At 42.6% G+C, this 13,902-nt stretch overlaps 3 protein-coding genes across 10 annotated transcripts in view; 1 reads left to right on the forward strand and 2 right to left on the reverse strand.

The window, feature by feature from the left end:
- LOC127605701 (uncharacterized) overlaps nt 1-13,902 on the reverse strand; it is a 368,389-nt gene that overhangs the window by 232,204 nt on the left and 122,283 nt on the right. The gene's annotated exons all lie outside the window — the stretch shown is intronic.
- On the forward strand, nt 926-9,545 carry gpx7 (glutathione peroxidase 7). Its single transcript, XM_052073498.1, has 3 exons — nt 926-1,150; nt 6,180-6,441; nt 9,293-9,545. The coding sequence occupies exons 1-3, from the start codon at nt 941-943 to the stop codon at nt 9,454-9,456; spliced, it is 636 nt and encodes a 211-aa protein (XP_051929458.1). The 5' UTR covers nt 926-940; the 3' UTR covers nt 9,457-9,545.
- The window catches only part of nek1 (NIMA-related kinase 1), an 87,129-nt gene continuing 84,010 nt past the window's right edge, over nt 10,784-13,902 (reverse strand). For all 8 annotated transcript variants that reach the window (XM_052073307.1, XM_052073304.1, XM_052073311.1 and 5 more), the window contains one exon: nt 10,784-11,455. In XM_052073307.1, the coding sequence (XP_051929267.1) occupies nt 11,424-11,455 (32 nt within the window). In that variant the 3' untranslated portion in view covers nt 10,784-11,423. The remainder of the gene's footprint in view (nt 11,456-13,902) is intronic.

Below are 13,902 nucleotides of genomic sequence, written 5' to 3' on the forward strand. Positions count from 1 at the left end.
TACCCTTGGATCAGAGACATCATGCTGAAAATGTGCACAGTCTGCTACAAGCTAAGTTTTGAAAGCAAACACGAAGCTGTAGCGTCCATTGACGAAAAGAGATTAGTTCATTTCTTCTGTCTCACATAATCCGCTTCAAACTCCAAGCCACGACTCCCAGCTCCAAATCTGCATCGTTGTCCGCGCTAACGCTCCTTTCTTCTTATCGTCGGCTCCTCAAGACTTACATACATCCAGCCGCAGACAGTTCAACAGCACCGATCTCTCTGCTGAACAAAGCGGGGCTGTAAAAAATGCTGCCCATTACAGGCGCAAGACACAAGCGCCCCGGGACTGTCCAGCAACGACAGCACTAGTGTATAAGGAAACACAATGTATCAACATGTTGTGGGTTTGTTGGCTGGAGTTTTGTGAAATTAAGGATCGTTCTAAAAAGTTTTCCCCAGTGTGGAATAATGTCAATCTTGGTTAATCTTTTTCTCTTTTGAGTATTGTTTACGGTTCTCTACAATTATTTTTTTTACGGTGGCACATTGCACCCACTTGATCAGTTTATCAAGTGAATGACCTGAAATACATATGATAGTCAGTTAAAGAGCCTTACAGTTGCTTTATTCATTTTATCTTATAAATGCAAGATCCTCCATAATTAAAGTCCAAGGCTGCCTGTCAGAAGCAAACACGCCCAGAAACAAAGAACCTGCTGGGGGTAGATGAGATACGCCTGGAGTAAACGAGAGGCCTTAAGTTTTTGTATTGGCTAGGTAGGATTTTTTTTTTAGGTTCAGTCGATTGACTTGTACTTATTCATTAGTTTGCAAGGCAGCTGTGACACATTCAATATGGCAAACGTACGTACGGATCTCAGCAATAGGCCGACTCACTAAAGATGAGGTCTATACATGTATTTTGTCTATGGCTCCCCGAAGGTGTGGCCTCCATGATCCAGTCAGGGAGGCTGCGGAGCGACAACCCTCGAACCCAGACACGGTCGTTGGCACTGGTCCCAAACAAGAAGATGCTTTCTTCGAGTCTCACCGTGCTGCTAACATTATTCAGCCTGGCAGCAGGCAAACACAAAGACTTTTATGCTTTCAAAGTTGTGAACAGTCGAGGGAAATTAGTGTCACTTGAAAAATACCGGGGCTCGGTAAGTTTTGGACTTTTACATCCGATATTCGTCATTTCTCATTCATGTTGGCACCAAACTCTCCATCTGTATGAAGCATCGCAAGTACTATGACTCGCATCTGTCATCTTACGGAATTTTTGTTTCCTTTTTGACACTTGGTTCGTGTGCGTACCAGAGGGAGCAATAACGTGTAGCCCCGTCGGCTTACGTGGCAATTTGGCCTGCAAGAGTTTCTGAACTTTCTTCAAAAGTCGGTCCCGAGTAGGAGACCTAATATTTTCGAATGTACCAGCAACACTCTTTGACTTGGAAGTCACTTTGCTTATCACCTGTGTCACACGCTTACCATGCGTTACACGTAGGGAAAAGCTAAGTGGAAGCAAGGTACAGTAAAGTCAATCTAAAGCAAGGTACATTGGCTCGAAAGTACACGGACATCAAAACTTGTCCACTGAATCTGTATTCGTTAGTTCTACCTTTTGTTTTGTTATTAAACTTTTCTTGAAAATTTTCAAACAGTTAGAAAAAAGAAAAACATGGTCACGTGTTTAAGTACATAGAACCAGTTCTGGGCATCGGAATAGTACATACATATATTGACATCCCTGTGAAACGGGTTACAATTACTGCCCCAAAAAAATAAACCAACTGGAGTGGAATGGGGCCAATAGGGTAACTCAACTATCTGTTCAAGCACTTCCTTAGGTTTCCGTAAATTTCATCCAGGTATCCCATAATGTCTCAAATGTCTCTTGTTCGCCTCGAAGAGTAAATGTCAGTTTCTCCATTTCAAAAATTTCCCCAACCACCTTAGTGCAGTCTTTGACTGTTGGGGGATCTTTTGTCAGCCATCTTCTTGTGATTGCTTTTTTGCTTGCTAACAGTAAGATGTTGAAGGTGTATTTCTGGGAAAAGTTAATGGTAAAGTCAGGTTCCAGTCCCAAGTACAGGGCTTCAAAGGTCGGAGGGACCACTGTTCCCATAATCCTACCCATAGTCATCCTTGTCTCTTCCCAGTATTTGGAGATGACCAGGCGTTCTACTTTTTAACATTCGATAACTGTATGGCGCGTGGCAACTCGACTCAGTTGAATTCAGATTTCACCTGGTTAAAACTTGACTCGAAATATTAAAAAAGCGACATGTACAGTTGATCATCTTGACTCATCAAAAGCAAATAAATTAAAGGTCTTTCTGACTTAGTTGTATTTATCTATAGCTCCAGTTTAATTTTTAGTTAAGATTCTGACCCAGACATCCACAATTTTACATTGTAGATTTGTGCATTGACAAACCCAATACAAAAAGTGATGTGCTTTGCCCCCAAATAACATTGCAGATATCTGAAATGTGTTAAGGAAGAATGTAGTTACGCATGTCTGAAATGTTCTTTTTGACTTGGCGAAAGTGAATTACAGCACTGTAATTATTGTACAGAACCAGTCTAGCCGTTAGATGTTAAAAGGCCTTGTCATAATTATCCTAGTCAGTGTACAAACAATACAGTGTCATTAGACCAGTATGAGGACATATACCGGTAATTTGTTGCAGTTGAAAACTCTTACTGTTACTCTTACATACAGTATATTCATGTGCAGCACTAATATATGGTGAGGTCGCTTTATATTTAACTGCTAGGCTCGGCTGGATATGATTTGTAAATATCTGTACCGTAATTCTAATTTAGTTTCTGTTGTGGTCAGATACTAATGTGACTTCAAAGCACGCAATCAACTCCAAGTGACATTTGCACCTGGTTTAGCAGGCTGCTATTATAATTCACAAAATGAATCAACAACATTCCTTGATCAGAAGTCTCACCCTGCAATAGTGCACAATATTGTTTGTGGTAATTAGAGGTGTGTAGTAATCTGCAGTATTTATTCTGTTACATTTACTTGAGTAACCTTTGGGAATAAATGTGCTTGTCAAAGTTCTGTCAATACAACATTTGGGTGGTGCCCTAGGGACCACAACGTTACAGTGCTGGTGCCGCCGAAGTTCATTGACGCACCGAATGAGACCGTGTAAAGTTCCTAAATAAATGTAAAAGTAATAAGCAGCATGTTCTTTTGTTTTTAATATTGATTCATTTGAATTCTGTTCATTTAATACAACACAGAATATTTTCTTCAAGACTCAAATAAGAGAGTATAAAGACATCCATCCATCCAGTTTATGAGCCGCTTTATCCTCACAAGGGTCGCGGGGGGTGGTGGAGCCTATCCCAGCCGTCTTCGTGCAGTAGGTAAATATGAAATAATAATTTACATTTATCAAATGATATCAGTAATACAGAGGGCCGCTGAGTGCCAGTTCTGGCAGGACCATTCCAACATGGCTATTACTCCAACTACAGTAATTTTATCAGGATACGCAGTTACATTGAAATCCCATCAAGGAGATGAAGAAATGGACATAGGAAAGACGGGTGGGATGAGGGATAAATGTTTGTTGAAATTAGATGATCGTTCCTGAATGGAATTCCTATTTGGAGAGGGCAACAAAAGAATTCAACATTCTCCCTGGGTGAATTCCTACATAGTGTTTGTCCGCTGCATGCTTTAAAATTCAATTGGGATGAAACTAAAGTCAGATGTGATCGGTTTAGTTTTCATAACTTTGCAAATGCAGCAATGCTTGTCAGTGGTCTTGCCCACCACCACTCTCATGGCACAAACAACCTTTTGCACTCACACAATTTACAGTGTTCCATTAACCTGTTTGGCATGTTTTTGGAAAGTGGGCGAAAACTGTAGTACCCAGTCAGGCACGGGGAGAACATGCAAACCCCACACAGGGAGGCCGGACTCGGATTTGAACCCTGCACCTCTGCACTATGAGGTCGACGCGCGAACCACTGGGCCGACATTTCCCAATGAATACACTTCCCTTGTCTTGGTTAAAACAAGTAAAACAAAAAAACATTTTTTAATAATCACAAGCCATTTGTTTTATAGTGCACAAAATGGCCCTGATGATAATCTCAGACAAACATGAAACACATTTTATGAGGTTTCTGTGTATATCCCTTACAATGGTCAATTTTACAAAATAGTCACGTTGCAATTGGACGCCTACATCATGTCACTGTCCAGATTGTTTTCTCATTACTTTGAGTAGGGAGGATGGCGACCCCAATTGGACAAAAAGGCTACCTGCACATCACTTGTACATTGCTATTCAAACCAAAGTCAATGTTTGTGTTGTAACTCAAATGATCAATGGAATAATGAATGGAGGGCAGCATGGTGGTCGACTGGTTAGCACGTCTGCCTCGCAGTGCAGAGGTCGAGGGTTTGATTTAGTGTGGCATTTGCATGTTCTCCGTGTGTCTGTGTGGGTTTTCGCCGGGTACTTCGGTTTCCTCCCACATTCCAGGAAAATGCACGGCAGGTTAATGGATCACTCTAAATCAGTGGTTCTCAACTAGAAATGCTGTAGGTCCACTTCTTTTTTTTTTTTTTTTTTTTTAATAAGACCAAGGTCCGGTCCCATGCAAGGCGGGCATAGGGAGCAGGGCTATATGCCGATTTAGTATGGTCAAGCCAAGCTTATACAAATCAACACACCTCACAACCAACCAATAACGGAGTGCATGAAAATAACAATTATTCACTTTGCCAGTATACAGCAAATAATGAGAGGTATTGTGTTGAGCCAGAGGAACTCTTTTATTTTGTTAAGTTGTGCCTACTTAATAATAGAAATAGCCCTTTTAGGGAAATAAGACATTTTTACTTTAACTTTATTAAACAGTAATTGTCTTTTTTCCCTTAATTTAACAAACACAAAACAAAATACTTATTTTACAAAAATAAATACTAAACATGAAAACAAAAATATCCTTTTCATTTGTACAATTCCCCTTTTCGCATCCCCTCTGATATCACTGAAAAATATATCAGAAGAGGAGTTAAGAACCATTTAAAATATTGACACAAGGGAGCACAGGAGTGCTGTTCTTCCACTAAAGGTGAATGCAATGTCTGAGGCATGCAAATATTATTTGAGGACGCTATTGTGATGTTCATTTAGCATATTGCGGTGTTCTGCTGTTAATCAGCTGCAAAGAACCCCGGGTAGACGGGAGCAAAACTGCAAAACCTCCCGCGATTCGTCTTGTCTAATTGTCTGTGTGCGGCTCTCCTGGGGTGAAGCTGTGAGCACACTTTGGCATTGCGCATGCGTCTGTTTCCTGACACAATCATCCATTTTGAATGCGTGCGTATTGGGATAGACGCGTGCTGACGCTTATGTATGGGCACACCTTAAGTTTAGAGGAGCCAATCAGCGCATCGTTATCGCTGACATGCCCTGCTCAGCCAGGGTCTCCAGTTAGTCAAACATTATACACACACACAGTCGCGCTGCTACGGTCCTCTGCATTACATCTGTTAGTGCACAAAGAATACAACGGATAATTTTAACAAGCGATCGCGGTAATACGCAGACTATAGTCCAAAAATATAAAATGTATAACGTAAAAATCACTTTATAATTTGTTATTTTATACAAGTTGGACAGAGGAGGTCCGGACAGAGGAGGCTCAGACAGAGGATCACCAGTTGAGGAAGGCTGTTCTAAATTGTCCCAAGTGACTGTGAGTCATAGTCCCTGTGACTGTGAGTGTGAATGTTAGATGGTTTCCTTGTGATTGGCTGGCAAACAGTTCAGGGTGTGAACCCGGCTGCTGCCCGAAGACAACTGGGATAGGCTCCAGCACGCCCGCGACCTCTGTAAAGACAAGCGAATCAGAAAATGGATGGATGGATGGGTAATAAATGGAATGGAATTGATTAAAAAAAGACAACGGGAGGCACATAGCCAGCCACCTTTTGCCATGTACCATTTCACATCAGTCATTTTTTGCTCGTTTTATGCACCATAGTGTGGAAAATATAACTGCTGGGTTGACATTATACAAATGTCCATGAATTCCAAAGAAAAGAGGTCTTCCTCGATACCTGGGCCCCTTTTTCGAGTTACATAAGGAGTGCTACATTGTACCACTGTTTTAAAGAGAGCATCTTCTGTGTTTCTTCAGGTGTCCCTAGTGGTGAACGTGGCCAGTGAATGTGGTTTCACCGAGGAACACTACAATGGCCTTCAGAAACTGCAACGGGACTTTGGGCCATATCACTTCAATGTCCTGGCATTTCCTTGCAACCAATTTGGACAGCAGGAACCTGGGAGTGACAAGGAGATTGACAGCTTTGTGCGTCGAGTCTACGGCGCCTCTTTTCCCATCTTTAGCAAAATTGCTGTTGTAGGAACGGGAGCTAACAATGTCTATAAGTACCTCGTTGGTAAGTTCAACATTAGACAATGTGTGCGCATGTTCTGCAGTTCGTTACAGTGGGAAAATATGTAAACCCTTTGGACTGTCTTAAATTTCAGCTTAAAATGGTCATAAAGTGTAGTTTGGTCATTACTGAAACTACAACAAAGTCTGTCATCTAACACCACATAAACAATGACGGAATATCTTTTCAGTTTTTTTAGTAGCACCTAACACGTAACCCATCAACATGACAGAGCGGAAAAAAGTAACGCAGAGGTCAGACTCCACGAATATAGCCTGATTTTGACCCGAGAGATGTGTCATGGACAAAGGAAGTGTGTTGTGGCCGATTCTTAGTTTTCTTCCTGCATCGTGAGCCCGTGTAGTGTAAGGATTCTCAACCAGTGTGCCGTGGCACATTATTGCGCCTTGAGAGAATAAGAGGTGTGCCGAGGGAAATAATGAATTTGATTAAAAACAAACAAACAAACAAACATGTTTTTAATTTGTCTATGCCCACCATGTACAGTAAAAGGAAGAACAATAAAAAGCTCTTCCACTAGACGGCACAAGGTACATAATTGACCTGTGTCGCCTTTTTTTGTGAATCGATTTTGCTCATTGGCGTGCCAAATAAGTATAACCCAATTCCAAAAAAGTTGGAACATTGTGTTTCACTTAAATTAAAACAGAATAAGCACACTACAGAGACATTTAATGTTCAAACGGATAAACTTGATTGATTTTAGCATTTTATGGCTGCAACATGTTCCAAAAAAGCTGGGACAGGGTTATGTTTACCATTGTTAGATCACCTATGCTTTAAACAACATTCAGTTCTTCCCCTTTCTTGTCTAATGGACTACTTCAGCTGTTCAACAGTCCTGGCTCTCCATTGTCATATTTTACACTTCATAATGCCCCACACTCTTTTAATGGGAAACTGGTCTGGACTGCTGGTAGGCCAGTCTGGTGTCTGCACTCTTGTACTACGAAGTGACCCTGTTGTAACGTGCAGAATGTGGTTTGGCATTGTCTTGCTGAAATAAGCACGGACGTCCATGAAAAGCATGTTTCTCCAAAACCTGCATGCAGCATTAATGGTGCCTTCACAGATGTGTAAGTTACCCATGCCATCGGCAGGAACAGAGCCCCATACCATCACAGGTTCTTAACTTTCTTTTGATGGCGGCACGGACACCCGCAGCAGCTCCTCTTGTTTTATGTTGTCTTGGGAGGGAAGAAATTTCATCTGTGCTGTGTGAGCACATTTGACAATAAAGTTGTATCCAATCCAATCCAATATTGGCTTTTGAACTTTGCGTCCATAACTGTCCGGATGGTTCTTTTCCCCTTTGGCCCGGAGGATTCAACATCCACAATTTCCAAAAAACATTTGAAATGTGGACTCTTCAGACCGCTGAACACGTTACCACTTTGCAATACAGTGATCCCTCACTATTTCACGGTTCATTTATCGCGGCTTCAGTGCATCACAGTTTTTTCAAACATATTCATAAACAAATAATAAATTAAGTCCGCAAAAAGTCTGCAAACGGTCCGCGAGAAGCAGCAAAAGTCAGCGAAACAACAGCGAGTCACATACAGCAACATATACAGTACTACATGTATATGTTCACTGTATTTTGTTATTCATACACTAATCTAACCAAACTTATACACGTTTAAATCTACTAGTATACAGCATTAAGTAATGTTAATTACTACAAAATTTACTTCTACATGCATCCCATTAAATTTGGCCTTCGAAATATTTTTTATACTCATACACATGTGCATGTACCTATACGGGGGTGGGGGGTCGCTATTTCGCAGATTTTCGTTTATCATGGATGGTTTTGGTCCCCATTAACCGCGATAAACGTGGGATTACTGTAGTACATCTTCGAGGAGCTCGCTCCCAGAGAAGCCATCAGGTGTTTCTGGGTGTCGTTGATAAATGGCTTTTGTTTTGCATAGTAGCATTTTAAATGCAGTTACGGATGTAGCGTTGAAGTGTATTAACTGACGTTGGCTTTCTGAAGTGATCCTGAGCCCATGTGGTGGTATCCTTTTCTCATTGATGTCGATTTTTGAGCCAGTACCGCCTGAGGGATTGAAGGTCATGGGCATTCAATGTTGGTTTATGGCCTTGCCGCATACATGCAGTGGTTTCTTCAGATTCTCTGAACCTTTTGATATTATAAACTGTATATGTCCCTAAATTCTTTGCAGTTGTATGTTGAGGTACATTGTCCTTAAACTGACTACTTTCTCATGCAGTTGTTCACAATGAGGTGAACCTCACCCCATCATTGCATGTGAATGACTGAGCAATTCAGAGAAGCCCCTTTTATACCCAATCATGGCAGCCACCTGTTCCCAATGAGCCTGTTCACCTGTGGTATGTTCCAAACAGGTGTTTGATGAGCATTCCATTTTCTCAGGCTTTCTGGACACCTGTCCAGCTCTTTTGGAACGTGATGCAGCCCTAAAATTCAAAGTTAATGATTATTTGTTAAACACAACAACTGTTATCAGTTTAAACATTAAATATCTTGTCTTTGTAATATATCAACAGGTTGAACATGATCTGCAAATCATTGTATTCTGTATTGATATATGTGTCATACAACACCCCATGGGTTTGCATCTTATTTGCAAAAGAAATGAGCTGACCTGCTTGAGTCATCACCTCCATGTCAAAGTTTCTGTGTCGAGATTGTTGGTCCCTTTTCCTGAGCCGAAAAAGTACACATAACCAAGGTACAAAAGGCAAGTGTGAATTTCAAGTGTGATTTGCCATGACCATGCATGAACTCAATGAACTGTGGAACTTTTTAAAAATTAAAATATTCTCATTTAATTCCCTACAGAATCCTCTGGTAAGGAGCCTAACTGGAATTTCTGGAAATACCTTATCAATGTAGATGGAAAAGTGGTGGATGCATGGGGGCCAAAGGTTTCTGTTGAAGAATTACGCCCAAAAGTAGCTGATATGGTGCGGCAGATAATCCTTAAGAAGAAAGAAGAGTTGTAATATCCTCCTACACCTTCTCACCTGTGGACTCCACTCATGTGTATATTCAAATGAACTTGGATTTTTTGAATAAACCTGCTTTCATAACATTTGCTATCATTTATTTTTATACAGGATTAGCTGACTATTTTTCCCCATTCGTGAATATCAGGTCAAAATATGACCAGTCCAATCACTCAATCAATGTAGGCATTTAATCAATGGCAGGCCCTTGAAAGATAAGATTAGATACCAACATCGTACTTTTATCAGGATTGGTTACACTACTTGCCCAAGCAAATGACGGCATTGAAAACCTCACTCAAAATACTGTTATGTAATACAGTCCATGCATACATTTTCCATACCATTGGTCCTCTTTAGACTCGAGGGTGACCTGGAGACTTTCCCAGCTGGCACACCCTGGTCAGCAGCAGTCTATCGTATAGCGTACATATTGAAAACCATTCATATTCAGAATACTCACATTCACACTTACGGAAACCATTGATCAGGGGTCGGGTCGGCAATTAATTTTGCAACCATCCGCATGCTACCTTCAGCTTTGTTCTGTCATGTTTTTAATGTATAGCGAAAAAGCATGTTGTCTCCTTTCAGTGAAATGCTACACGTGCAGACTATTATATACTTTATGTATAATAAGGAAATACAAAATTTAAAGAAAATTATATGCGACCATTAAATTCAAATTTTTATACATTCTAAACTCAAACAATTTTACGCACGATCTGCCAACGCATCCTAGTCAGCACTCCCAAATATAGCGCGAAGTGGAAAGTTTGGTGTAGAAAATTATGTAGAATGATACTGTATGTGTAATAATATGCCAAATATGTATTTGTCTATAAAAGCGGATTTGCGAACCCCTCCATCCACTGTGCAGGAAATAAGAATGGTGCTATTGGGGCCACTGTCTTTTTTGGGGGAAAATAGTTGCTAGAGGGATCAGACAAGTCATTAAATAGAACAAAAACTTCGTTAAGTTGGCAACACCCCAGACAAGTCATAGCTCTTGCTCGCTGCCTCGCCTGCGCCTACGTCCGCATGCGTGCACATACACAACTTTCAAAATAATGGCTGTGCATAATGTATGTTTTGGTTTGACTTCATGGTCTGAGGGCCAGTCAGAAGTTATGGGTGGGCGGGATGTGGGCCCCGGCTGGTACTTTGCCCATGGCTGCCATTGATGGTAATCAACTAATTACCCCCTCCAAAGTGCTTGCCTCAACAATAGTTACTTTCACAGTGCTTTGTGATTCAGCAATCTTTCTGATATCGACTGTTAGACATTATTTACACAACACAGTATAAAAAAAGAAATTACATGTTTTTCATCAAAAAAGTTTATTTTGTACACTTGTGAACATAAATCAGTTTCATATCATCATGGCTTATATGCTCAGAAAGATCTTTGCGCTGAACTTCAATCTGATTGAACTCAACGCATTGCACACAAGAATTTTGCTACAGTACCTTGACACCATATGGCAGCCTCATTTGCATTTACTAAAAAGAACACAGCTGACTTTTTTGGGGGGAGGCGGGGGGGAGATCAAAAACAAAAGTTAAAACGGGGCCCACTGGATTCCTGGTACATTGAAGCTGAAGGTGAGCTGGCTGACAATTTGCAATCAGGATTATACGGTAAATCCACAGTTTAATGTTAGAAGAGGGCACCAGAGCATGTCACAGTAGTTGAAACATGTTGAAATGTTAAAAGTTTTATTTAGAAATCACTGAAATCCGCAAGACACAACCAGGGGAAAAAGACAAACATTGGTTATCAAGAACATGTAATCCATAACTCTGAAGTAAAACCAATGCTGGTTATAAGATAGTTTTGAAAAATGATCGTCAAAGTATGAAAGCAGCATTGTAAAGGATTATTGAAGTTCTTTCTTGTGCAAGTGTGCCTGTAGGCTGCAGAACATCCCGGCAAGTTGCTGTCAGACTTCAGATGCAAATTGTCAGGGCCACTGCTCGAAACGCTTATCATTACCTAAAAGAGAAGGCAGACAGCAGAAAATGTGGCTCGTCGTGATAACCCAAATATTCAAGAAAAGCGAATGTGATAAGGGATCAAACACTGTGGTATGGTACAAGAAATGCAAGTATTCCCTTAGAAACCCTTTGTTGGTCATATTTTTACTTGAACAACAGGTCAACTTGTTGGGATTGAATTTCATGTCATGACTAAAACCAATGTCTATTTTAAGTCATCAACTGGATACAATTGTACTCTTCACATGAAGACAATATAAGCATTGTTTTTCCTCACAATAGTGGCAAAAGGAACAGTGTTGTCAGGGTATCTGGACAAACTTGGGCCAAATCTTCTTTATTGGCTACGGCAAACTTTCAGTCTTATTTTGAGGGTATTTACACCCAAACCAGGTGAAGCGTGTCTGAATTACACCATTTTATGCATGCGCCTACCACAATCAGAACCATAATGAGGTACAAACAACTTGCACCACCTTGCTGGTATTGCCCCTCCCACCATTAGACTGGAAGTTATGAGCCAAGTTGGGAAGACCAATGGCTCAAATGCCACGATCTTCAGAACGACTGAAGTCAAGCAGGTGCTGTCTCAGCCATGTCCAATCCGTAAAACCATCCCTGGAGGAAACAACACCCCCAGTCTAGTTGGAAAAGCTCCAAAAGGAACCCCAAACAGTTGACATGCACATATACCATTTGCTGAGGAATTTCCCCCATGAACCCAATGGAAAACCCTGAACCACCTGACAAAAAGAGCAGGACGGTACAGAGTTGCTTTAAACCAGGGGTGCCCAAACTTTTTGGACCGAAGATCTACTTTTCGATCAACTAACCTCCCGGGATCTACCCTTACCGGCACGCGCACACACAAGCGCACGCACGCACGCACACACACACACACACACACCATGATGAGAAACTGCCTGAAAATGAGGCATGCGATGCACTTTTGCAGCCTATTAACTATCGTAGTTCACACATACTGTTTCAAAGTGCTTCCCTGGGCCCTCCTAGATTCCTATTCTTTGCCCGTGCCCTCGGTGAATTGTACACAAAGCAAACTCTGAATGAGAATAATGACGATAAATAGAAACAGCTCTGATCACAAGCTGCAATTGCAGACTGCTGAGCGCAAACAACTTCCGGTGACGTAATCACAATAAGCCACTGTAAATTAGAAATTTGCCTGCTTTATTTATTTTTTTTTATATATATTTTTGGCCCTTCCGTGAGTTGTCACCTTACCGTGGTGGAGGGGTTTGTGTGTCCCAATGATCCTAGGAGCTAAGTTGTCTGGGGCTTTATGCCCCTGGCAGGGTCACCCATGGCAAACAAGTTCTAGGTGAGGGGCCAGACAAAGCACGGCTCAAACATTCCTCATGATGAGTAAAATATATGGACCAAGGTTTCCCTCGCCCGGACGCGGGTCACCGGGGCCCCCCTCTGGAGCCAGGCCTGGAGGTGGGGCTCGTTGGCAAGCGCCTGGTGGCCGGGCCTACACCCATGTGGCCCGGCCGGGCACAGCCCGAAGAGGTAACGTGGGTCCCCCTACCCATGGGCTCACCACCCATGAGAGGGGACAAAGGGGTCGGGTGCAATGTGAGCTGGGCGGCAGCCAAAGGCGGGGACCCTGGCGGTCCGATCCTCGGCTGCAGAAGCTAGCTCTTGGGACATGGAATGTCACCTCTCTGGCAGGGAAGGAGCCCGAGCTGGTGTGTGAGGCAGAGAATTTCCGACTGGATATAGTCGGACTTGCCTCCACACACAGCCTGGGTTCTGGTACCAGTTCTCTCGAGAGGGGTTGGACTCTCTTCCACTCTGGAGTTGCTCACGGTGAGAGGCGCAGAGCAGGTGTGGGCATACTCATTGCCCCCCGGCTCAGTGCCTGTACATTGGGGTTCACACCGGTAGACGAGAGGGTTGCCTCCCTCCGCCTTCGGGTGGGTGGATGGGTCCTGACTGTTGTTTGTGCATATGCACCAAACAGCAGTTCAGCATACCCAGCCTTTTTGGAGTCCTTGGAGGGTGTGCTGGAGAGTACTCCTGGCTGGGGACTCCCTTTTTCTGCTGGGGGACTTCAATGCTCACGTGGGCAATGACAGTGAGACCTGGAGGGGTGTGATTGGGAGGAACGCCCCCCCCCCTGATCAGAACTCGAGTGGTGTTTTGTTATTGGACTTCTGTGCTCGCCACGGATTGTCCATAACGAACACCTTGTTCAAGCATAAGGGTGTCCGTATGTGCACTTGGCACCAGGACACCCTAGGCCGCAGTTCGATGATCGACTTTGTAGTTGTATCATCGGATTTGCGGCCGCATGTTCTGGACACTCGGGTGAAGAGAGGGGCGGAGCTGTCAACTGATCACCACCTGGTGGTGAGTAGGCTCCGGTGGTGGGGGAAGATGCCGGTACGTCCTGGCAGACCCAAACGTATTGTGAGGGTT

The sequence above is a fragment of the Hippocampus zosterae genome, chromosome 8 (genome assembly GCF_025434085.1).
Source record: "Hippocampus zosterae strain Florida chromosome 8, ASM2543408v3, whole genome shotgun sequence".
NCBI lineage: Eukaryota > Metazoa > Chordata > Actinopteri > Syngnathiformes > Syngnathidae > Hippocampus > Hippocampus zosterae.